Raw genomic sequence first — 27,960 nt, forward strand, 5'->3', positions numbered from 1 at the left:
TGTTCAAATAAATTTAGCCTTGATGAGCAGATGAAACTTCTTTAAAAACATAAAAAAAAACTTACTGGTCCCAAACTTTTGAATGGCAGTATATATACTGTGTGTATATATATATATATATATATTCACATTCAAAAGTTACATAGATAGATAGATATATGAGCTCTCGTACCCGTGTCCTGATCCTCTTGATGTGTCTCAATCTTGCCAGCCATTTTGAAGCGTAGGCGTCTGATGGGTTTGCTCTACACTGATGTACCAGCGATGCCATCTTTACAAGACAAGAGAGCAGATAAAACACTCGTTTAAAAGGTTCAAATGCAATTGTTCATTCTCTAATATCACTGAGATATGTGACCACCTTCCGGATTGTGATATATTTTCAAGCAAGATTATTTATCTGTCGGTTGTTGATTGGTCTGTGAAAGCTGAGTGCCGTACACTGGAATACACTTTGATCTGGGATAGCAACATGGTGCCAAGATTGAAAATAAATTCCCAAACTAAAGTACTTTCTGTCTCCTAAAGCTCCCTGGTATCCATGGAAACAAGAAGTTAATATAATCCACCCCAAAATAGTCAGTGTCCCGGGTGAAACCTGAGTTGTGCGTTTATCCTCCCCTGACCTGCCGGCCATTTTGTGGCATGTATTGCTAATTGAAGCCTGCAGTGATTTGGAGGGTCTCAGAGGAAAGCGTGGGTGTGTGACTCACACCAAACAGCCTTATTACATAGTCTCCACTTATCACAGTAGGTGGGAAGAGAACTACTCCTGAAAAAAAAAAAGATTTATGCTAAACAGACTGCGTGGTGAGAACAACGGGCGCTGAGATCTGTATGCCACAAACGCTTTTCTGTTTTACAGCACTTTATTTGTGCTTTTTGTTAAGGAAAATATCGCACTCGTTTTGCATCATTTCCACATAAATGATAATAGATTATGACATATGATTTGCAGGAAAACAGCCAAAAAATACCTTTACATAAAATACATTAAAAGACACTCCAACTACCCAAAATCAGGGATGTTAAAAATACTAAAAAAATTATACTATTTGGTCAATTAAAAGTCCAAGTATCTAGCCAAAAACATATTTGAGTGAAAGTAAAAAAGAACAACTTTAAATTGTACTTAAGTATTAAAAAATTTAAAAATGAGAGGAGTTCTTGTTCAAGCATTTTAAATCATTTTCTCAATGCGAAGTGAATGAATCGCATACTATGTTGTCAGACAGAAAGTTTTTTTTTTGCAAAGGAAAAACAAAAAACACAAAAGTGCAGAGATCAAACAGAACAAACTATGGAAGCTTGTTTTTACCTTGAAATAAAAATTAAAAAGGTAACTGCAACTTTTTCTCTCAATTTCTATCACAATTTCTTTAAAATGTTTATTTTGTTGCGGAAACAAAAGCACAATTGTGAGATGTAATCTCAGAATTCAGATTAAAAAAAAGTAAGACTTGTGATATGTAAACAGATTTTTAAGAAAAAGAGACAATCATGTGATGCAAACTCAGTATTCTGAGAAAAAAAGACAGAATTGCGAGATGTAAACTCAGAATTCCGTAAAAAAGAAAGAATTGCGAGATGTAAACTCAGAATTCCGTAAAAAAAGACAGAACTGTGATATGTAAACTCAGAATTCCAAAAAAAAAGACAGAATTGCGAGATGTAAACTCAGAATAAAAAAAAAGACAGAATTGCGAGATGTAAACTCAGAATAAAAACAAAAGGCATAATTCTGAGATGTAAACTCAGAATTCAATGAAAAAAAATCTGAATCGCAAGATGTCAACTCATATGAACTTGTGATTCTGGGAAACTTTTTTTTATTCTGTGGTGAAAATAAGCTTCCATATGAAAAAAAAGAGACAAAAGACAAAAAGCACTGAGACAAATGAAGCTGCTGAGTCTCACATTGGCGTGCAGAGCCATCTGTCTCACGAGCAGCGGTAGATTGCGGTCAGAAACGATCTTTGCCACACTGGTGTCGACCAAACCCTCCAGATCTGAGAGAGAACGAGGAGTTACAGCATTACCCAGCAAACACTCCTTCAATACAACACACAAATCTGAATGAAAGCGGCTCTTTTCACCTTTCCGGCACTGCAGTGTGACCAGGTTGCTCTCGTAGTCGAGAGGTTTTATAAGCACCTCCACGAAGTTGAACTGACCCTAAATGCATAAACATAAACATAAAAAAAATTTAATTTTAAAAACAGTTCGGAAAGAATGTGCCAAAAGCAGCAATGAAATGGAAACAGACTCTCTCACACACCTTGATGGTGCCGAGTTTGTACTCCTCTCCGGAGTTATTGTAAACCACCACCACAAAGTCGTTCCCAATGTGGCGTTTCTTATTGCAGCAGCCCTTGTCGCTCTCACGGTTCGGCATCAGAGTGGCTATATGGAAAATCGCTGCCGAGGAGCAAAACGACTGCATTAGTCAGATGCTGCGTCCTCCGAACGCTCTTTATGAACACTTAAGAGTCTTCAGACGCAGTAATGAGCATCACATAATAATGGATCACATTGCTCAAACACTTAAAGCCAACGCTGACTGAAGTGGCTAAATAAATGATATTTCCCATACTTGAGATCCTCACAGGATCGCTTTTACTTTTCTAAGTGGCAGGGTTTTTCTAGGAACTTCTTAATTAAAAAAAAAAAAAAATCGTTATTAGTAGTAAATAATAATAATAAAAACAACAACAGCTATTAGTAGTTGTAGTATTAGCAATAAATAATAATTAGAATTAATATTACTACTAGCGCTACTTATGATATTAATAATAATAATAGTGTTATTGTTATTATTATTACTACTATTATTGTGAAAATAAAACTTAATGATAAAAATAACAGTAGTAGCAGTAGTAAAAAAAATCTAAATATTCTAAAAATATATAAATATTCTATTATTATTCTATATTTTTATTAATGTTACACAAAGTCTGACTCAAGAAACACTGACTAAACATAGTATATTCACTGTACTTAAGATCTTTTGAAAGGTTTGCTAGTACTTAATATTAATAATAATAATAATAATAAAAATAACAATGATAACTATTATTGTTAATAGCGAGAAATAATATTAAATAATAATTTGTATTATATATGTATTTGTTCTATGTGTATGTATAGTTATCATTTATCTGTTTTTATATATAATTATTGATTTATTTGTTTTATTTTTAGATTTATTTTATTTTATATTTTATTTTATATTATTTTACTTTTTTGTATATGTTGGGGTGGGAAGATAATTGCTCTGTACTTGTATTTTTCTTTCGGATTCTTTGACAAAATTTAATAAAACAAAATTACATTAAAAAAAATAAAACATTATTATAACTACTATTATTATTATTAAGATTTTTTTTTTATATATAATAATATCATATATACAATCTAAATATTATTTACAAAAATAATATCAATTGTTATTGTGATGAGTAACAATAATTCTTTTTTACTATATCTCAATACTCAATACGTCTACTGCTACTAATAAACCCTGACCTTGCATGATATCATCGTGCCAGCAGTAGGTGAACTCTCCGTCGTCTCCGTACTGATCCAGTCCACCCAGGAAGATCTGGTCTGGGTCGCAGTCCTTCAGGTGGATGAGCTTTCCCAGGCCCGTGAGGAACTGAGCGTAGCGGTTGGAGCCGTACTCATTGGACAGGATCGACACCTCGTTAGTAGCCTGATAATAAACAACCGTCAATCATACAGACTTCCTACAACATCTGAAACAGCAGCATGGAAAGAGAAGCATGACTCTACCTGACCGGCTCCAACAAACACCACGCCGATCTTATGAGTGTCATACGGAGGCATCTGATCCAAGACTTTAACGGCACGATCGATCAGCTGTGAACGCGAGACCACACTACATTAATATGAAGTCAATCAAGAGGACTATGAAAGTGATTGAGTGAATCTCCAAGACATTTCTGGGTCATAAAAATATGACCCAGAAATGTAATAAAAATCTAAATAAAAATCATAATAAAAATCTAAACCAAAATTATATAATGAAGCCTAATATTTATTTTTATAGATTTTATTTTTTAGAAAATAGAAATAAAAACAAATAATAATCATTATTTTCCCATTAAGTTCTCATTACTGTAATGCAAAGTCATTCTCATGACTGTAATCCAGTCCTATCCTATCCAGTGATATTTTAGTACCATTGATATACTATTATATATTTTTGTTAGTATTTTTAATACATTTTATTTTCACATTTTCTGTTTTGGTGTTGGTTTAAATTTAATTTAAATTAAATTAAAGTTTTAAAAATTTTTTGTTGTGTTTTTGTCATTTTTATAAGGTTTTTTTGTTTGTTTTTAGTTTTCAGTTTTAGTTATTTGAATACTTCAACTTAAACTAAACAAAAATGGGAAATGTTGGCTAGCAGCAATAAAAATTATTAAAAATAAAATAAATTTTTTATATTTTATTTAATTTCGGTTAACGTTTGTTTCATTTTGAGTAATGAAAATCTTTTAGTTTTAGTTAAAGATAAGAACCCTGATTCTATGCAGATTTTAAAATAAAAATCTGCCATTTTTTATATTTTATTTAATTTCGGTTAACGTTTGTTTCATTTTGAGTAATGAAAATCTTTTAGTTTTTAGTTTTAGTTAAAGATAAGAACCCTGATTCTATGCAGATTTTAAAATAAAAATCTGCATAAATTAATTCTAACAAATACTATTATAATGGATACTTTAAACTGTACTGAACATATATATATATATATACCAAAACCATTATATATAACATTGCATATTATTATTAAAAACAATTATATAAAAATATTATTAATAATAAATATTAATACTGTTAATAGTAGCAGTGAGACAGAATATTAAATAATAATTAGATTTAAAAAGTAATAGGTATTACATAAGTATACGTATTGTTTGTATATATTTGTCTATGTGTAGGTATATTACTATTATTTTATTATTATTGTGTATTACTATTATTTTACTATTATTATATTGATAATAACCCTGTTCTTATCCAGGTGTTTAAACAAAAATCTGCATAAATTAATTATAACAAATACTATAATCATGGATATACCATATATAGACCTTTATAATGATTTTTATTATTTAAAAAAATATATTTCCCTTTTTTGATTTGGTATGAAATAATGTGTTCGTGAGATTCGCCCAATTTCAACAGCCATAAGAGAGGTGCTGTCTCCTTACCTGAGATTTGGGCAGCAGGAGGGGTTTGTTGGCTTCACTGCCAAAGAACGGAGAGTGATAGAGCTGCAGGAAGACGAAGCTGCCGACAGAAAGAAGAGGAGCAAAGGTCAGACTGAGCTCTGATCTACTGAACCTCCACTTCAACACAAGTGCGCACTACATTTAATGCCTTTTCAGTCCCGCACAGCTTTCATCTGCCTACACGCAACTTACCTCATCACACGGAAAATATCAAAGTTAAAGGTGAAGAAGTTTGGAGAGGATAAGTGTCCTGACACGCTCTACAGACCTCAGGAGACCCATTAAACCTGGCCCCAGCACAACTTAGCAAATGAGGATATAACTCTAGACTTAAAATAAATCTTGCCTTGACAAACTCAAATGAAAAACGTGCTGCACAGCACAGCTAACAACATGAGCACACACGGTTAGGATGGTTACGATAAGATAACCATCACAATACTGATGACTGATAGATTTAGATTTAATATTTATAATCGGCCGCACATGGAATCTGTATCGACAGAACATAACATAGTTTTCTATTTGGGTTACATATATAAGATAATATATAACACACACACACACACATATATATATATATAATACAAAAAGTTACATATATTGTTAGTCATATATATTTTCTGCTACTTCTGTCTTATTACTTTTGTCTTTTTATGCAAACAAATCAACTTTTTTGATTGCAGAACTAATTATTACTCAGCTGTTTAAAAAAATACAAATCTATCATTATTATTATATAATTTTTCTATATATTAATTTCATAGATTTTTCTATATATTAATTTCAGAGAGAGAATTAATTTACATAGAAAATGTTTACACAAAATATTTTATATAATTTAACAGAAAATATAATTATATAGTGTAGCACTATATATATATATATATATATTTATTTATAAAATACAAATTCAAATTCAAATTATATTTACATATACATAAAAACAGCTGATAAAATAAACAGCTAGTAAAATCATAAAAAATTAAACCACTTGTTCTCATGCAACGCATGCAAGCATTATACAATATTGTTTTTTTTATTTGCATTTTTTTATGTATTTATTTATTTATTTGTCTATTACGGTAGACAATTACATTTTTGGTTTTCCATTTTATTTGTGCTAAAACAATGTCACAACGTGCATATATATATATATATATATATGTGTGTGTGTGTGTGTGTGTGTGTGTGCACGCGTGCGTGCATTAAACATAGCTACAGCAAAAGGGGAACACAATGAATAATTGTTCCATTTCTGTTAACTGTTGTATGCTATATTTTCACAAGTGCACGAGTCTCATGAAACATTTTTATGACAGTTTTACTGCGCTTTTTGACAGCTCCCATCCATATCCACCTTTATTGCATAGAAAAGAGAAGCCAGGACATTCATAACAGCTTGTTCCACCAAACTACTCCTTTTACGCCTCTATTCATACAGCAAGTGTATTTTGAGTGACGGGGCCCTTCAGTCCTTATTAGGAAGTAATTGTGGCTTTATCCAAACAGACATGCTTTAAATCGAACAACAATCTGCACACAACAGAGTGAAAGGCTCTGCAAACTGTTTCAAGGAATGAAAGACAACAGTGCCAGTGCTCTTAGTGCCTGACTGAACCCCATTAAACGAGACACGTACGGCTCCGTGACGGAGGAAAGCGCTCTTACGGGAAACTCGCTAGGCTTTCCCGGGCTGCGGTCTATAAATAGCGAGTCTATCGACCGAGCAACTCCAGCAGCACTGAACCTCACAAAGACGGATGGGAGTAATTTACAAGTAATTCCAATTCAAGGCAACAATTTGAAAGCGCTGAACTCAGAAAGAGCCTCACTTCACAAAATGAGCCGAGCGAGTGAAGGAGGCAGGATGATTTAATGTCAACGGGGCGACAGATGATGACAGTAATGAAAAAAATAAGGCGTTTCAGTCATATCATTACTCTCCATATAATGCTTTGCCTCTCCTATAAAATGGAGCACTTCAAATGGATGCTGTTCACAGACATTACAGGTGCGTTAACGTTTGCTGAACATGATCACAGCCACACTTTCTGCCATCCATTACACAACTGAGCCGGCATTCGCCATAACAGATTGTAGGGCTGGGCGATAAAACGTTATCATATCTCAATATGCAATATCACATGAACTTAATCTCCAGAGCTGCTCCGAGAGTCACTTCACCAGCTTTTCACCGTTTCATTTGAGAAAAACTACTGAAACTGAAAGTAAAACAAAGACCTTCACGACAAACTGCCAAAATAAAAGTCTGGTTTAACTTGAAGAAATTATGACAGAAATATATTACTATTGTTTACTAAAATGTAATTCTCAAGTAATAATAGTAATAATAATAATAATAATATTTTAAGGTATTTTTTCAATAATTTATACAGTTATACATTGCTGTTGTGCAGCATCTTATTTGACAAATTTGTTATTTGTAAATTACGTTTTCATTTCATAAAATTTTGAAAGACTGATTAAATTGTTAAAGTTGTATTAATTAATTTAATTAGACACCTTTTTTATGATAAATTTGTACTGAATCATAAAACACAGAATCCAGGAAAAACTCAAATGGAAAACAGAATTTAGGGGAAAATGAAACCGATTTCATGGTGCCCTAAATTAAAAGGTTTAATTGTGAACAAATTATCTTAACATACATTCTAAAGGTTTAGCAAATATGTGGAAAGCATTTCCTTCCCCATTATTGGTAAATGAATATCGTGATAAATAACGATATTGTATGATATGGAAAAAAAAAAGATTGTAATAATATTTTTGGCCATATCGCCCAGCCTTAATGGATTGTTCATAGCTGTAGTTTTAATAAGAACTGACACACCGTTGCACAGGAGGCTTTTCCCCCACATTATTTTATACAAACTGTCCCATCATTTAGTGTAAGTACGTGTAGTGCACGTCATCTTAATGAAAAACATCTGCTAAAAGTAAGATGCAATCAAAAGACACTTTTCCAAAAGACCTTGATGCAATGGCAACCGCTAAACACTTCATCATCAGTGCTAAACTGCGTTTCTAGGGATTTTACACAGTGTGAGTAATAAATAATGAATGCTGGTTAGGAACATGTGGTTTTGACATTTCTGGCATAAACACTACTTCTAGACGATAACTTATAAAAACATTACATCTTCAAATGTATTCAAATTAAATAAAGATACAATAAATTAAACTATTAATACAAGTTTGTATAATAAATAAAACACTTGTTTGTAATGTTACAATGTGTTTAGGCACCACATTATAACGGAAAATTAGCTTACATTCAAAGATTACATTCAACAGTGAGATTAAATTATAAGGGTTTTAAAATTTAAGTGAGCACTAGATGATCGCAAAGGTCATCTAAATGTATTAAAAAAGGAAATTTAAAAATTAAATAACCTATAATGACTGATACTGATCGTTAAAAATTGTACACGCACTACTGTTCAAAAGTTTGGAGATGGTGAGATTTTTCAAATGTTTTTTAAAGTAGTCTCTTCTGCTCACTAAGGCTGCATTTATTTGATTTAAAATACAGTAAAAACACCAATATTGTGAAATATTATTACAATTTAAAAGAACTGTTTTCCATGTGAATATATTTTAAAATGTAATTTATTTCTGTGATCAAAGCTGAATTTTTTTTAGCATCATTACTCCAGTCTTCAATGTCACATGATCTTCAGAAATCATTCTAATATGCTGACTTGCTACTCAAGAGACATTTATGATTATTATCAAATGTTGAAAACAGTTGTGCTGCTTCATATTTTTGTGGAAACCCTGATAAGATTTTTTCAGGATTCTTTGATCAAGGAATGTTTAAAAGAACAGCATTTATTTGAAATGTAAATATTTTGTAAATGCCTTTACAATCACTTTTGATCAATTTAATGCATCCTTGCTGAATAAAATTAATTTATTTAAAAAAAAATCTTACTTAACTATTGAACAGTACTGTATTAAATGATATGGAATTGATATATCGTGTATTCCTAACTTTTATAACACATTTAACATGCTTTTGCATCCTTTTCGAAGCTTGAAACGTTTGCGTTCAGTGTAACTGCATGAAAAACAGACTTTGTAGTGTGTATAAAGGAAGGCAGAACACGAGTTTGGACTTCATGTTACCTGGGACTGAGTCCTGAGCTCTTCTCTGCGTTGGATGGTCCTCCTCGGTTGTGGTACGAGTCTCGGTCCATCTTCCTCTCCCTGCGGGACGAGGGCGCAGACACTGAGATGGTGTGTCCGCGGGGTCTGTGTCCGGTGGGAGACAGGGGTCCCGGCTGGGCCGTGGGAAACTCCAGCCTCATATATATAAAATTACATAATAAATTATACATGATAATAATACATTATTCCATTATTAATATTTTAATGTTTTTTTAAATACTGTACTCTATATAATGTTTAATGCCTATACAATGGCATACTTAATATATATTATCATCATCATCAACATCGTTATTATTAAATTACATATGTTAAAATGATTACATTATTATCAATACTGGGGGTAACGAGAGTTATGTAACCAGATTACTTTTTTCAAGTAATTAGTAAAGAAACACATTACATTTACAATTTACAAGAAAATATCTGAGTTACTTTTTCAAATAAGTAATGCTTTGTTTTCCCATTTATTCACTTGACACGTCTTCTGTCCCTGTGTTGAGAGAAATCGGGAGTGAGGTGCAGAAACAGAGGCACTTCCTTCAGCCCGAGGTTTATTAATTTCACTTTTGGTGTGAAAGGGCCTCTACAGTTGCCAAAAATATAACTTTTGGGTTTTTTTGTTATTAAAAATAAATATGCATGCCCAGCCCAGGCGACAAAAATAATGCAGAAGTAATGTAATGCATTACTTTCCATAAAAAGTTATGTAATTAGTTCATTTGTCATGGAGTAACGCAATATTGTAATGCATCACTTTTAAAAGTAACTTCCCCCAACACTGGTTATAGTTGAGTGTGTTGATAGTGTTTGGTGTAGGTTCCCTCACTCTGCTCAGTAAGCCGGCTGGTGTTGTAGCGGCGCTCATGAAGATGGATTCAGTCTCCTCCAGCTCTTTGGACTCAGCTGCTGATACAGTCGCTTTGCTCCGTCCACCTTCCTCCAACACAACCGAATCTGTTGGACGACAGCATGAGAACCATAAACGAGATGCCGTCACAACACACTGTATTAGATCCACGAGCAGAGGAGCCTTGAGCTGCATCTACCGTATCTGTGATTAGTCTAGAAACGCTCCTACAGTCACTCTAATACATGCAGAGGCATCTGAGGATCAAACACACTCCGATCACAAACACACACAAGCTGATGGAGTCAGACACATGAAGCAGGATTTGACACTGAAAGGCTTTACAAAACATGCTGCTTTTAGAGACCCGATGAAATGGAAATGGGAGTTGACGTCCATGTGTGTTAGATCTGAGGTCTGTGTGCTAGTGCAGAGTCCTACGAGTTGACAAAAGAAACTGAAACACAAATACACAGTTACAGTCTCTTTCTGAAAAATGTGCCAAAATAACGATGACATCTAAAAACATTTTCCAGCCCTTTGAGAATATTTAATATACATTCAAATATTTACATATTTGTTCTGAACGTCCTTAAAATTGTCTTTTTAATTATCTGCCGTATTATCCTTCAAAATTCTTCAAATATCATATCATTATAATTATGATTATTATCAAATGTAGAACTATAATTCAGTTGATTTTTTTAATAAACTGACAGCCCTAATATGAAGGTAAATATTGCTGTTTATTAATATAAATTGTTATATTGATGCAAATACATAAAAATATTAAATTAATTAATAATAATAATAATTGAATAAAATTGAATTAATATTTAAAATATTAGCTACATCTGACTAGTAATAGAAAGAACGACTGAAGGATATAGCTATAGCTATTTAAGAATATTTAATATACATTTTAATATCTAAATATTATTTAGATATTTGTTCTGTAATTATTTAAAATACTTAAAATTATGTTTTTAATTAAGAAAATATGCTTTGTTATTAGCCTTCAAAATTCTTTCAATATCGATGCACTGAGATTAATTCAATTAATTAACTGCCATATCATGCAATTCATACAATTCATATTTTTATTGACTGATATTGCAAATATTGCTGTTTATTATTATTATACATTGTTATATTGTAAAATAAATGTATTAACTGATATAATATTAATAATAATATTAATAACACTAAGTATTATTATTATGATTGCAAAAGTACATGAAAATGTTTCTACTTTATAAATTCATTTATCACACCACAACAAAAAAGCTAGAAGTGGATTTGACAAAATATACACCTGGAAAAACACACTTTTTCTTGTACATTTTTAACCTAAAATATTGATATTGAATAATAACAGGTTAACAGACAAGTTATCTCAACTACCTACAACTATATTCTTGATTTATAAAGAATGACTGAAACATTTCGAAACCTTTTTTATCCACATCGTCCAGCTCTAACAGGAATACTTTTATGTGGGTCAAACTGAAATCACACATAATATAAAGGGAATACATTACAGGAGAAAGATGCCTTTCATGTCAAATTCATGGACGCAAGAAAAAGAGCAAAGGAAGTGAAAAGAGCTCCAGGTAAAAGAGGAGGAGCGTCCTGCATCAGGAATCAATCCCATTGGCTGGTTCTCAGGCTGTGTGGAGACTGGTTGAGTTCAGCGCTCATTAGTTGGTTTGTTCTGGATTGTTGAGTGTTAATGAAGAGAGGAAGCTACAGAAACACTCTAGAGCGCTCGAGGCCACATACACACGCGTCAGACATATCTACCTGCCCACGATATACTCCTGTGTAACCTGCCGGGCGTTTCGGCGGAGCAGAGAGAGCCCAGAGCACCTACTGCAGTGACAAACCCAGACAAAAACCAACACAGGCCAAGCCATCAACCCAGAGGAAACACACACAAAGACTCAAAGAGATTCCGGCTGAAAGAGGGACAGATATGTTGAGCGGCCCACTGTAAACGGCATGAGAGAAGGTCTGCAATTAAAAATACTGAGCTGTGGATGACAAATGGTTTTTCTTTTTAAGTGTGTGTCATTTATCCACTGCATGTTATTTGGAGGGAGGTGAAACGAATAAATCACTGAAACACTTGAGATGCAGCTAAATTAAGTTGAAATGAGCAGGCATGTTCATATAAAATAGCAAGAGTCTGAAAAATGGATTCATAAACAAATAAATATGTTTGAATGTAGCAGGATGGTTTATATAAGAAAGCAAACACTTGAAAATTAGAAATAAATAAATAAATAAATAAATAAAGAATAGATACATGGATAGATGGACAGACAGCTGGATAGATAGATAGATAGATAGATAGATAGACGGACGGACGGACAATAGCACAGATAGATAGATGGCTAGATGGATAGATGGACGGATGGACGGACAGATGGACGGATGGACGGACAGACAGACAGACAGACAGATAGATAGATAGACAGACGGATAGACGGATAGATATAAGAAAGGTCCCAATGCGTGATGTCATTTTCTCCAAAGAAAGTAAAGGTTTGGCTCTTTGAAATGAAATACTACCATACTGCTTACTGCATGCTGCACACTAGATACTGTACACTTCCCACTGTTTTCAAAAAAAATATATATATATATAAAAAAATAAAAAAATAAATAAAAATTATATATGTGGTTATACATACTGTTTATAAAAAATACTAGGCAACATACAGTATCTAGGCAGTACACAATAAGGCTGAATTCGAATTAGCATACTAGTTTTACTTTTTCTGACATAATAGTAAGCACAGTATGCTATTCTTAATTTAGCCTTTTTATCTCTTAATTTGGAATAGCATGCTTGCATACTACTGAACACACCACTTTAGCTGCTTTATTTAGCCAATGACCATCAGATATGATTTTGTTAATATTTATGATTATTTTGGCATTATTAATATGCTTTTCTCAACTTTTAGAAGATAATTTGTCAAGAATAAAATAAAATAAAAAATATAGAATTATATTATGGTTATATAAAATATAAAATAAGATAATGGATAATGATATTCAGGGTTATTATAATTAAATAAATTAAAAGCATTTTTTTTTAAATTCTCATTTTCATTTATTTCAACCAATTAACTAATAAAAATGACAAAACAACAAAATGTGTTTATTTAAAAATGTAAAACTTTAACTAAAATTAAAATAAAATTATTAAAAAAAAAAAAAAATTGGGATATTCTGTGTATACAAAAACAAAAGTACTATATTTGCAGGCAATATTCTGACACAGTACACATGCTACAGAAATGCATAAACAGTGGTAAGTAGTATAGCACAGTAGTATGCTAGTATGCTGTTCTCAGACTCAGCTCATCAAACTTCTGCTTTCTTAAATATTTCAGCTCCATAAATATATGCTAAACAGCCATTGTTTTGAGAGACCTGAGCTCACCGGTGTTGGAGCGCTGGATGGGGCAGGGCCTCCCCTGCGGCTGGGGCACAGCGGCCTCGCTCTGGGGCTCCTTCACCCCGTCCATGGCCATCAGCACACTGGACAGCTCCTGCAGCGGGACGTTCCCCAGCTCAGACAAGAAGGGGCTCGGCGGGTTCTCCAGACACATCAGCCAGCTGGTGTTACCTGAGAGCAGACGCAAGGACAGAAGAACCGGATTTACAGAGCCAAACTAATCACAAGAACTGCACCATAAGAACTGCAGAATGCATTCTTTAAATCACGACAGTTGACTCAAACTAATCAAATTAAAGAAACACAAATAGTCTATTATAGAAATATGTATTATATAATATGTACTTTAAGAAACTATTTCTTTAGTTGTATCTTCAGAACATCACATGGTGACATATTACAGCTGTTAAGAAAATAAATAAATAAATAAATGTTATTACAGTCATTAGGACAACACAAATACATTTATTTTTATGAGATAATGCAAAATACTGATTCATGGAAAATATTGTGCACACACACAAACACACACGTAACGGGGGAGGATGTCGTCATATTAAGACCTCCAGCTGTCTGTTCACACCTACAGCTATATGCCCATGTCTCCGTTTAACCAACATCTGCATCAGCGTCTGCTCACACAGACACGCTAATGAAACCAGTTTGCCTAGTTAATGACTCGAGGCACCAGAGACATTTTGGATCTTAGCTTATACAGAGAGACATTTTAAAAACAAATAAATACATTCTTTATGTGATTTTATTTTACCTTATTTTTAACTGATTAACTGATTTAATATTACTTGTTTAGTTGCACTATTTTTTATCTAGAAAGTATATTTTGGCTCTTTGGAAAGGAATGAAATACTAGCATACTGGAAATTTTTATTTTATGTATTTTTAATACAACTAAAATTATACTACATTTTATATACATGTACAGTTCCAAAAATATAAATAAATAAATATTTGCCCTTATTTTTATTTCAAACCACTTAATATTTGAGTTAATTTAATTTAATTTTTATATTATTTATATGTTTATGTTTATATATTATTTATATGTTTATTTGCACTATTTTACAAAAAAAAAAAAAAACTTTTTTGACTTTTGGAAAAATGCACATATTTAAACTAGTATTTCATTTGTTTCCGAACAGCCAAAAGTTTCCTTTCTGGGTAGGAAGTGACATCACACATTGCAACCCGTCTAACTTTATTTTTCAGTGTTGTTTTCAAGCTCTGGTCATTTTACACATAACAAGAGTGGCCCTTTTCAGATTTTATTTAATTTTTATTTTACTTATTTTTTTTCTTATAATATAAACTGAACTAAACTGAACTGAACTCTGAGAGAGAGAGAGCAAAAGAGAGATCATAAAAATAAAATGCATAAAAGCTGTTCGGTGTGAAGCAAGAGCCCTTTAAAACTGACTCATGAAAGAAAGACACAAAACGTGACAGACAAACACAGAAAGGAACAAAACCAAAATGGCAATCCTCTGAAATCCTCAGGAATCACATTGAAAAACATCTCGTCATGTGTTATTCTACAAGAAGTGAAGCACTCAAGGACACGTCGTAATTAAGAAAAAAGAAAAAAAAAATCTGAGAAATGCTCCCGAGCTATTCTTCATCTAGAGGCAGATGGAGAAGAAAAGCTGAAGAAAATCGAGCCCGTGGGCACGGCAGGTGTGAGTCAAACTATTATGAAACTTTCAAAATGGCATGGCCTCCCCTGCGGGCCGCATGTGCGCTCATGTGCGTCTCAAACGCCCTTGGAATGAAGTTATGATGATTTAATTTTAGTGCCGTGCACAAATGTGGCATAATTGAGAGCGAGTTGGCGATAATTACAGCCCAGGCCAATGTTACGAGGTAAAGCACGCACCCGTTAACGCGCCCCCGGATATTTTGGGCATGTTAAGCGCGTCTGTCGTACCTGAGGGTCTGCGGATGAAGATCTCGGCCCAGCCCTGCGTCAGCATGGGCACAAACTCGGCCAGGCTGGACTTGTCTTTGAGCGGCGCTGAGGACTGGGAGAAGAAGGGGGGTGCCGGGTGCTCCTCCACTCCCCTCTGAGACCCCAGCACCTCCAGCGGGGGGCCCGGCGGAGGCAGCGGGCCGCTGTACTCGCCCTCAGGAGACGCCACCAGCGGACTGAGACTCTGAGCCGGACCGGCCCGCAGAGCGTGACCACCTGGAGAGAGAATGAAAGCGCTTAAAGGGATAGTTCACCCAAAACTTAAAATTACCCCATGATTTACTCACCCTCAAGCCATCCTAGGTGTATATGACATTCTTCTTTCAGACGAATACAATCGGAGCTATATTAAATAACGTCCAGGCTAATCCATGCTTTATAATGGGAGTGGATGGTAGCCCAAAATTTGAAGTGGCAAAAAAATCGCACCCATCCATTATAAAAGAAGTCCACACAGCTCCGGGGGGTTAATAAAGGCCTTCTGAAGCAACGCGGTGCGTTGGTGTAAGAAAAATATCCATATTTACAACTTTATAAATCTTAATCTCTAGCTTCCGCTAACTGTCGTACACACGTTCACAAGAGAGTGGCGTCCAGCGGATTATTATTTATTCATAATTTGAATTAGCTCCTATTTTTATATTTCATAAAAATTTTGAGTTTAAGTAATTTTGTTGTGTGCTTTTGTTCTTTTTATTAGTTTTGTTTTTAATATTTTATTTAGCTTTAATTTATTTATTTTTAGTAATTTTAGTATTTCAATTTAAAATTTATTTCAGTTGTTTCTAATTTCGAATTTATAAAATGTACGTTTTTTTCATTTAAAGTTTTTTTTAATATTTATATTTGATTTGATTTTGATTTCATTTACAGACTTTTTGGAGCTTGAAAGTTCTGAACACCACTGACTTTTATAGCTAAAGAAGTTTCAAAATATCTTCATTTGTGTTCCACAGATAAAAATCATACAATTTTAGAATGAACAGAGGGTGAGTAAATGACGACAGAATTGGCATTTTGAGTGAACTGTCGCTTTAAGATTGTAATTTCATGTACGACTGGCCATATATTTACATATCTACATTAAGTATTCAACAGCTTGGCTGAGGAACTGCTTTCATACGGAAGGATAGACAGTAAAGAAAGAAGTCATTTACATATAGAAGTCTTAAAGGTTACAGTAGCCAAAAGTGGAAAATGGTCAAAAACTTTAAAAACCAAGAAAAGCTCAGGGAAAGTGTGTGTGTGTGTACACTGTCACCTGATATGGAGCGGACGCGTGTGCGAGTGCTGGAGCCGATCTGCTGGCCGGACTGTGACTCGAGTTTAGCAGGAGCCTCTTTCGTCTGTCGGATGTGTAATGACGGGTCAGACCTACAGGAGATTCATGTTTGTATTTGTTTTTATGTTTTCCCATGAATCTGATGAGACCAGTAAACACAGTCATATGGTTGAGGCTGATCCTTTTCCTGTTTGTGTCTAAACATTCATGAACTATCCCTTTAAAACACATCTAACAATGCCAAAAAATCATATTTCAGGGTTAGAGTTAGTCTAAAGTACAGAACAAGAAGTGAATAAAAGGTCTTTTCAGAAAGTACGGTGGCAGTACTTTGAAATGTACCAATGCACTTCATACCAAGATACCTTTAAAAAAATACTATGGTAATACCACGTTAAAGTAATAGCCTATAGTAACTAGGGTTGCAAAAAGGTGGGAAATTTCCAGTAAATTTCAGAAATATTCCAGAAATTTTGGAAACTTTCCAGGATTTTTTTGGAATATTCCAGGGATTTTTGGAAGTTTTCCACCCCTTTGCAACCCTAATAGTAATAGCCTGAACTTCATTGGCTGGTAACAAACAAGGTGGTCTATGTTTGTAACCTGGTCATTCCTCCTCCTCCAGGTCTCTCTGCCATGTCCAGACCCAGAAGGGCTTGGGTTCGTGACCCGCCGCTGGTCGTTATGGTGACTAACTTATTCCCAACCAGCCAAGTCATACTGGGGCCACCGGATAACAGGAACTCTGCAATGGGAGACCTGAGAGAGAGAACGAGAGTTTATAAAAGCCCATTAATCATCTTTATTTAGTGTCACACAGAGCCACAGGACACCGGAGATGCTATTGTGAAAAAAAACACTTACACATCCATTTCTGACAAGAGTTTGCTGCTCGTATGCTAAAAGTAGATGCTACACTTCCCAAAACAACTGGTCGAATAAGGATATGGGTTGATGTGTCCATTCACACAGAGAGCGAAACAACTATTGTAAGACAGACTGACAAAGAAGTTTACTCTGGTACAAAAGGTGAATCGATGCAGCGTTCAATGGCCTGCATTCGTCATACATCGCAGAGATGAAAGCCAAGTACTATTTAAAGGTTTGCACAAAGACACCGAACAAAAGCATGAAGGTCAAACAATTACAGCTCTACCCAAGTGTGTAAACCAACCTAAAATGAAAGAAAGAGAAAAAGCAGAGACAACAGCAGCTCTGTGTGCAGCTTCAATGCATCTATTCATTTAGCAGACACTTCATTTCAAAGTGACTGACAAATGAATGAAATTACAATTCTTTTGAAGTCAGATGGTAAAACAGCTTTTGGTGCATTGACAGACCCTAAAAGACTGGTCAGTGAGTTTTGGTTGGCATAAATAAGAAAAAAAAATGACTTGCATAATGAAAAAAAATATTTGTATTGTTTTAGTACTGTTAGTCATATTTTCTTTTTTTTTATAAACATGACAAAAAAAATTTACACAATTACTCACTGTTTCAGTTTTTAAGTAGGGCAATTACTATTATTATTTTAAATAATATAATTAAATTAAATTTTAATTTTAAACATCAATTACTAACTGTTACAGTTTAAAGGCAGCTATTATTATTATTATTATTTATTTAATTTTAAAATGTACATTAATAAAAATAAAACATTTCAAAAAGTTAACACAGTTACTCATTGTTTCAGTAGGCAATTATTATTATGACTTTTTATTATTTTATTGAAATTTTTAAACATCAATAATTAACTCAGTTTTAAGGCAACTTTTTTTTATTATTATTATTATTATTTTTCATTTTATTTTAAAAATACTAATACTAATTACTTCAGCAATTGTAGAACAATTATCAATTTAATGCATTAATTTAGAGCAATTAATATTATTTTATTACATTTTGTTTTAATATATAATATGTAAGTGTTAAATCAGGAGTAATGATTGTGTATTTTTTCATTAATTAAATGAATCAAATATATGATTATTAAATTAATCATGTCTCCTGATTCAACTCTGTATCTGACATGATAGCGTAACATTTTGAATTTTACCTTCAATTACTGGCTTTTCTAATCAAATATTGATATTCAACTGCGAATGTTGAAGCATTAATTGTGATTAATTGAACTGTTAATTTGATTAAATTAGGGCTGTGAATTCAAACGAATTGTAAAGTCTAGTTTGTGGTGAACAGGCATCACCTCTTGGGCAGGGCAGAGAAGTTGGAGAAGACGTATCGCGCCATCATGTCCAGACAGGTCTCCGTCAGCTCCAGGTGGACGGTCTTCAGCGCGTCATCCGCCTGCATCACCGCGTTCTCGTCAGCCGAGCCCAGGCTGCAGGTGGTGCTGGACGTCTGCATCCTGGGTCAGGGGTCACACACAGGCATCAGGGTTACAGCCGGCACAGGAGAGGTCACAGAGGTCAAAGAGTGCTCCACTTGGCTTGGAGGTCAGATTCACAACCAGCTCAAACTGGTACTAGTTAAGTCAGTGGTGACAGCATCTCAGCTAGTCTCTGACACGGCGTCCTAACCAGAATTTTGAACCACTGACTGATTCAGATTCAGATTAATTTGATTCAGATTCATCTGATTCAGATTCTGACATTATACTGTGGGCGGAGCTACACAGTCTTCATGCTTGTCAGGATTGCAATTGATCAGCGTATACATTTTTCACTCGTCACGGCTGGTTAGAACACAGTGTGAAGCTTGAGATGAGAGTGTGTGAGTGTGTTTGTGAAGATGATTAGATGCCAGAGTGTCAGCGGGTAATAAATCAGATTCAGATGTTGAATGAAGCTGAATTGGCCCACCAAAAACAAACACACACACACACACATGCAGTTAAAACACAGAATCACACTCCTTAATTAATTAATGATGTGAGTTTTCTTTGCTTAAAGGAATAGTTCACCCCAAAATTACTCACTCTCTAGTGTTTTGTTACCCAAAACTAAAATAAAGCTGAAATAAAATAAAATATTAATATTTGATAAAACTGAAATTAAAACTAAAATAAATTAAGTTGTAAAATAAGTATTAAATTAAGTTCAATAAATGAAATGATATGTGAAAATAAATGAAAGCAAAACAGAAATATAAAAAACTATTAAAACTGACAAACTTGGCAAATACAATTTTTACATGTAAAACTAAAATTACAATGAAAACTGTAAATATAAAAAAGCGAATTCAAACAATTAATACATACTTGTATATAAATAATACTAAAATAACACTCTAATGCTATTCTAATTAATTAATTAATCTATTTATTATTTATTTATTATTTTTGTTGACTAAAAATAAACTATTAATATATTTTTGTTAACTGAAATAAAGGTATACACATATTAGATAAAAACTGTGGGAAAAAATTAGAAATGTTGCCTTGGCAAATAACTGAATCACTGAAATTACTAACTGGAAATAAAAAAAAACTAAAACTGAATAAAAACTAAAACTGAAATAAAAATCCATTAAACCTATAAATAAATAAATAAATAAATGAAAACAATAGCACATAACAAAATTATAAATTAGTACAATTAAAATTACATTTAAATGAAAAATGAAAAATGAAAAAATAAAAGCTAAGGTACAATATTACTAAAAACAATGATTATATATAATTTGTACTAAAATAACACTGAAACAGACAGAAATTTAAATAATTATTCACTGTAAACCTCGTTCACGCTTACTCTCTCTCTCCATTGTGTTGTGACCAATTGTGTAGCGTTAGTTGGAATATGCATGAATACGAATGAATTTTCAGAATTTTCATTTTTGAGTGAAGGATTCCTTTATCTGTTTTTAACTGAAGCTCTTTCTGTTTCTCTTTTAGTGACACAAAACTGGGACTGTAATACTGACAAACCTTGAGCAGGAGAGAGAGAGAGAGAGAGAGAGAGACCATGGCTGTTTAACACACACCCCTAGAAAAGTTCAGCTGTCAGCTTGCGATCCACACACACACCTGCAGAGAGCCGTGTGATTATCCAGGTGATGACATTAATCTAAGACAGCTATCAGCATCCTGCCCTTCTGTAACCATGGCAACCGCATCCCGGGGAAATCAAGCAAGCCCACATCATCTCCATACACTCAGATGACACACACGCCAACCTGCGTCAACACACACCGCTGCTGAGCTAAAGCGCTTCTGACTGCTACATCGACTCGCTGACCCTGACAAACAGGCACAGGTGAACAACTCATTATCACGACACACACAAGAAAAGCCACAGTCCTTGAGCGCGCGCGTGTGTGTGCCAAACAGTGTTGCCAATGAGTAACATTTTTACCTGCTGGATGATTAAAGATATCAAAAATTTCCCTTACTGCTCTTATGTGTGATGAGATGCATAAGGAGAAATCCAGATGGACAATGAAGAGGGACTACTCAGCAGTTTTACTGAACACTACACAACGTAAAACACATGACGATTTCAAAATAATAATTAAAAAATTTAAAATAAAATACAAAATAAAAACGATATAAAAAAATAGCTGCAAGCAGCAATGACGGGCCGGCAGCTCCGCCACCCCGGTGGCATCAGGAAAACAGTGCACAGCGGGCACATGCATTTACAGTAACCTTCTGGCAGTCTGGGTTTAAGGATCACAGCAATGAAAAGGTTACACTTTAACATCAAGAGTGTGAAACACACACACAAACAAAGGGACCATATATAAAACTTTGGTTACACTTTACAATAAGGCTTCATTTGTTAACATTAACTATATTAGTAAACATGAACAATATTTATATAGCATTTATTAATCTTAGTTAATATTAAGTTTAAGTTATAATAATACATTATTAATTAAAATTTAAAGTTGTATCTGTTAACATTAGTTAAGGTACCATGAACTAAAATGAACATGAACATTTTTATTAACTAACATTAACAAATATTAATAAATGCTGGAAAAATATTTTGCCTCCCCAATGTCTTGAAGTCATGTTGACCGAGTTTGGTGGCAGAGATCGGATGAAAACCCTAGGAGGAGTGTCGCAAATTCAACAGCATGCGCTTTTCACAAAACCCTAAATAGCCGACTTCCTGTTGGGCGGAGCGCTGATTGTCAGCACAAAAGTTGTTCAGCCTGATGAGATATTGAGATATATATATATATATATATATAATCTTCTTGGAGACTCCCTGATAATTATTGTTTCTGATTTTCAGTCAGACACAAAATAATATATAAAATTAATGGTAACACTTCAGTTTAGGGACCAATTCTCACTATTAACTAGTTGCTTAATAGCATGCCTATTATTAACATATTGGCCGTTTATTAGTACTTATAAAGCACATATTCTGCATGACCATATTCTACATCCCTAATCCTACTCCATACCTAAACATAACAACTACTTTACTAACTATTAATAAGCAGCAAATTAGAGGAGTTTATTGAGGCAAAAGTCGTAGTTAATAGTGAGAACTGGACCTTAAAAAAAAAGTGTGACCAAATTTATAAATATGAATGATAATAAAAACAAATAATAATATAAAATTAATAGAACTGACAACTGATCATTTAAATATTAACAATTTTGGTCCAACATTTTTAGTTTCAGTGAAGAATTTAAGTGCATCAGTTTCTAGCAACCACCTAATACACCCTACAGTAATTGCATAGCAACCACTCAGAGCATTCTATAGAAACATGCTTCAAAACCACCCAGAACACTGCAGTAATCTCATAGCAAATGCATTAAAATCCATCTAGATTACCTTAGCTCATTAAAAATCATCCAGAACCTCATCAGACCTAGCAACACATTAGCAACCACCCTGAATCATGATGACAATTACACGTCTGGCACTGCGCTTCTACAACTGAGGTATGCTAAGCCAAACTGCATGAGCATGTAATCAACAAAAGGCCATTTTCATTTCATCTCAACGGGGAACGAGGGATGAACGTGGACGAAATGTGGGCGTTAGAGATGAGAAACACGCAGACAAAAAACAGGAACATATTCCAGAGTGTCAGTGTGACCCAAGTCATCCGATGCTTCATAAACCAACACAACATCTATCACGATAAAAACTATATTCTGTCTTCATAACATCTCACAAGCAATGACATACTGATACAAAAACACATTATCTTGGGTGTGCAAAAGGGACACAGAATTGAGCCTGGCCTTTCTCTGCCTGTGCTTTCCTGTCACTCCACTATCCTATTTAATAAAAGGGAAAAAACAACTAATATTTATTTAAACCACAAAATATGTAAATATAAAATTTATTTTTAAAAATTATTTTTGAATATATTTTCAAAATATTGTATAGTCATATTTATTTTGTATTTACCTTATTTAATTTTTAATTAAATTATTTAAATTATAAAAATGTTACATTTATATTTTTATTTCAATTATATTATTAATTATAGTTTTACGAATAATATAAACACCTTTAATTATTTCACGTTTTTGTAAAAGCTTTTGCTCAAATGAAAGTAATTCTCTAAAATAAATAAACTCTAATATTCTCTAATATAAATACATATCAAATGGCACATATTTAAAGGTCATTTCCAGCAAATTACGTTCACATTTTAAGGCATTTTAACCAATTTTATAAGGAAAAGGGGATTTAAATCATTTCATTTTTTCACGGTTACTGTAATGCAATACAATTTAAGTAAATATGGGAAAGCAATAATTTTAAGGTAATAGACATTACATTTACCACAGACATTTTAACATGAGACTAGTGTGACAGAATCACTTACTTTCCTTTTGTAAAAAAAAAAAATCAGGCAGCACAATTTTGCATTTAAACGCCAAGAGTGAATGAACCCTGTGCACTTCCACTGAAAGTGTGTTACTGTAAACACAGCCTGATGAAAGGGTCAGAGTTCTTTTCTGTAGTAATTGACAAATGCTGTCGATAGAGATTAGCTCAATCTGATGCATTCCTTCAGCTGCTTCGCTCAAGGGCACAACTGACTTTTTCCTCACCGGAATCGATCCAACAACCTTCTGGTTAGCCGTCCTGAGCCTCAACCACCACACCAAACCAAATCACTCGAGCGTCTCTCAACAGGGCCATTCAGCACATGCACATACACACACAACAAACTCACACAGACAGGAAAGTCCCAGTTTGTGTCTTTACATGTGATCGTTGAGCAACTCTTCAGCTGCAGTGGACGCCTCAAGCTTAAAACACATGAATTACAATGCTTTAATGTCCAAAAATTCTGCATAACTGTTTGCACATAAAATGCATACAATTTCAAATTTCAAATATTTACATCAAACCAAGAATGTGTTACATTTTTCCAACTGCACATAAAGTCTCTGAATCCTGGGCGTCCAGTACAGCTGATCATAATACCAAACCCTTTTATGAACATTATGATATCCTCTAAACAATTTGCAACACAAACATCTTTTCACTGCTGTGTCACACAGAGAAAACGTTTCACTGTTCACCGGCTCTTCACATGCACATCAAGCCCTCAATCATCTCTATTAGCTGCAGTCGGATGATTGGTGATGTCTGCGGAATAAATGATGTGCTTTGTTGATGTAATTTTACTCTACTGATGCATTAAGCGATGACAGAGCTGAATATTAATGCGTGGAACAGTGACTGCAGTACAAATCTTCACCCCATAGCAATTAGTATTTGATTCTTTTAGAGGGGGAAATGAAAAAGTTTCACTTGATCTCATTAAAAACGCAAAACTAAAGCCGTATATTTTCTTCATATTGACTTTCAACGCAGAAAGAGTCAAATCACTTGAGATTTAGGGCAAGTTCGGCATTATTAGCTCGCTTTTTTTCGCCAGTGTCGCCGAGAATGCCATTACATCATAGCGAGCAACCTTGAAATGACCCAAACAAAAGCCCTTGGCACAGAAATACTTTAGGCAATTAGTAAACCAATGGCAAGGTAGTTTGCAGAGATACTAGATAATAAAACAAATATGCCATATGAAGTCCCTGTGCTTGCTAATAGCAGATGCTCGATTCATTAACATCCTGTAACTTGGAGGCGCTGAACTGATTAATAGGTTTATGGTAATTAGATGCACTGGGTTAATAAAACACAGACGTACGTCTGAGGGCAAATATTACTCGAAATGTCTCTCCCTCTGCAGCTGTCAATTGTCTGGTGCAACGCTGCCCTCTGCTGGTTATGTGCGGTGCTGCAATATGTTAATGAGCTCACTATTTTTATATATATATGCAAATGAAAACAAAGCTGTGAGGGAAAGTTTGTTGTGTGGAAAAAGTGCAATTGTTTCATACAAGAAAGGAATTCCTATGGGTTTGAAATGACATCAGGTAAGTATATGAAAACTGAATTAATTTAAGCTCTGAAAAAAATGTTAATCAATTGTTTTTATTTGGTAGAAAACAAACCATGGAGGAACAGCATTTGAAGAGGGTGTCAGTGAAACATTTTCAGTATGTTTGCAGCGTATTATTGTGCAACTTTTTGTTCATGATTCAAAACGCAGTATGATAAAACGTGAATGGATACTGTACCTGGATCATGTGTAAAGAGTGTGTGAATATGGTGTGAATAAGTGAAGATTAAAACAGGCCCAGAGAGGCAGCAGGCTGAGCACGTGGAGGTCGCCCCCTAGTGACTGGGAGCTGAATTACTGCCGTCCATCTCATACAACAAATAGCAAAGACAGAGAAGCTAGTCGCTCTATTGTGTAATCGCCTACTTTCAATTGCGCATGCTTCCTGTGTGCGGTACAGAGCCCTTAAAGGGACATGGAGATGGAAAATATGGGATGGGATATATTTCAATGCACGTGCTTTTGTTTTTTGCTAAATTTATCAGAGGAACGTAAACATTTTGCAAGAGAATGCAAAGTTTCTCTGGGGAACGCAAACATTTGCGAGAGAAAGTTTTGCATGTGAATGCAATGTTTCTCTCGCAAAAGTATTGTGTTCCCACAAGGAACTTTGTTTGCTTGCAAAAGCGCTGAAACCGTTTCTCCTCCCATCTCATTATTCATCGCAAACATTTTATGAGCACACAATTTTTTTTTTAGATAACGCAACAGTTGTTACAAGAGAATGTAAAAGTTTTGCAAAGCAAATGCAAACTTTCATGGGGAATGCTAGATTTTTGTGAAAGATTGCGAAGTTTCTTGGGCAACAAACGTTTTGCGATTGAACGCACAACCATTGAAATATAACACAATGTTTCTTGAGAGCAAACAAAAGTTTTGCAAACGAACGCAAAGTTTCTTGGGGGAACGCAGAAGTTTTGCAGGCAAACACAAAAGCATTCAAATATTTTTCCTCCCGTCTCTTTTTTTTCCCATCACCATGTCCCTTTAGGGACTCCGTAATATGGCCATTTGTTCGCAGAAAAAAACCACCATCACAAACAGCACAATAAGCATGGTAAAAGCAAATACAAAACAGGGTTAGGTTGAAATTTAAACAGATGCTCGCAAGGCTCAGCGCATGCAGTCAACATTACCATCGATGAAACGAAAGAAAACGACAAAACCCTCCTCCAGCATGCACCCTTTCCTGCCCAATCAGAATTAGCCCAAACCAGATGTCCACGCCCACCCTGCATCGCCAAGACAACGCCCCGCCCCGAATGCCCAAGCCCCACCCACCGACCGACCCTGCATACAGAAAAGGAAAAGCAGGGATATCAATCGGTTGTTGAGTTTTGAGGTGACCAAAAATGCTCTACCTGCGCACCGCATGCTCGGACACACTGATGCTTCGGGAGCGGAAGGCGTCCATGGCCGACAGATCTTTCAGGTCTTTAACGGGAGAGTTTGTGCTGGGGCCTTGCTTCGCCACTTTGGTCGTCCGCAAACTGCCCCGAGGGCAAACGAGGTCAGGTGTGCGCCAGCATAACGTCGTGACCAGGGAGGGTTGGGGGGAATTTGGGGCATTTTAACCATGTCAGCATGGGTGGATGGGGGAGTGCGATTGGTTGTGGAGTGTCACGAAAGGGGCCAGCGACCAATCACAGGTGAAGGATCCGAGGCGTCAGCACCCCCCCCAAACCACACCCACCATGCATGGCCCAATCAGAGCAGGGGGGAGGGGTCAAATAAGGAAGTGAAAGGAAAACAAAGTAACTTGGTCAGCAGTGCACACTGAGAACCAGAAAACATGGACGACACTTAAAAACAAAAAATAAAGGAGGAAACAGGAAACTGGAAGGAGAAACAGCATAAAAAAGATCAAAAGACACATAACAAGGCATAAAGTAAGCAATATACTGTCAGCACTCTACGAAAGGAAGTGAAAGAGGAGAAAATAAATGAAAAACTCATCAGAGAGCACAAACATACTGGTACAGGGAAGAAAAAAAGCATTCAGACACTGCTATGATCATTATACTGGAAATTAATAGCAATAGGAAAAGAGTGATATGATCATGTGTATGTGTGTGATTTAATACAGCAAATAAAACACAAATGAATGACCGGATGGGGTGAAACTAGAAACTGGAACAGAGAATGTAAGGCCTGGAAAACTAGAAAGATCATTAAAAAAAAATTATGAAAATCTAAATATGAACCATGTTTACATGATCATCAGATTAAGATTGGTTTTCTGGTGAAGGGGCCGTTTACACAACAACATTTTCAGCCAAAAACGGGAAACTTTTTATGCGTTTTGCCTATTTTTATACAGTCTATGGTTTCGCCTGTTCGTTTACACGACAACGGCGTTTTGGGGACTGAAAACGCATATTTTTGAAACTTTTGAAAGTTTTTGAAAACGGCACCGTTATCGTTTCCGTGTAAACACCCAAAACGGGAATCTTTGAAAACGGTGACGTCATGCGCGTGCGTAGTACGTGTTAGGTATGTAGACATGTGCAGTACGTGTCGATTTTAAAGGCAAGCGCGAACAAACATACACAACAATGGCGGAGT

General features: G+C 34.7%; 1 protein-coding gene across 1 annotated transcript in view; it reads right to left on the minus strand.

Annotated features, from left to right (window-relative positions):
- Window positions 1-27,960, minus strand: part of tsc2 (TSC complex subunit 2) — a 47,784-nt gene that overhangs the window by 1,308 nt on the left and 18,516 nt on the right. The window contains exons 25-39 of the mRNA XM_016514112.1: window positions 26,757-26,965; window positions 19,244-19,405; window positions 17,641-17,796; window positions 17,017-17,129; window positions 15,714-15,971; window positions 13,757-13,942; window positions 10,223-10,409; window positions 9,411-9,587; window positions 5,238-5,316; window positions 3,793-3,879; window positions 3,526-3,712; window positions 2,279-2,418; window positions 2,097-2,175; window positions 1,918-2,009; window positions 173-271 (exon numbers count right to left, since the gene is read on the minus strand). Of these exons, the coding sequence (XP_016369598.1) occupies window positions 173-271; window positions 1,918-2,009; window positions 2,097-2,175; window positions 2,279-2,418; window positions 3,526-3,712; window positions 3,793-3,879; window positions 5,238-5,316; window positions 9,411-9,587; window positions 10,223-10,409; window positions 13,757-13,942; window positions 15,714-15,971; window positions 17,017-17,129; window positions 17,641-17,796; window positions 19,244-19,405; window positions 26,757-26,965 (2,211 nt within the window). The remainder of the gene's footprint in view (window positions 1-172; window positions 272-1,917; window positions 2,010-2,096; window positions 2,176-2,278; window positions 2,419-3,525; window positions 3,713-3,792; window positions 3,880-5,237; window positions 5,317-9,410; window positions 9,588-10,222; window positions 10,410-13,756; window positions 13,943-15,713; window positions 15,972-17,016; window positions 17,130-17,640; window positions 17,797-19,243; window positions 19,406-26,756; window positions 26,966-27,960) is intronic.

The sequence above is a fragment of the Sinocyclocheilus rhinocerous genome, unplaced genomic scaffold, assembly GCF_001515625.1.
Source record: "Sinocyclocheilus rhinocerous isolate Xijiao unplaced genomic scaffold, SAMN03320098_v1.1 scaffold836, whole genome shotgun sequence".
In the NCBI taxonomy this organism is placed as follows: Eukaryota; Metazoa; Chordata; class Actinopteri; order Cypriniformes; family Cyprinidae; genus Sinocyclocheilus; species Sinocyclocheilus rhinocerous.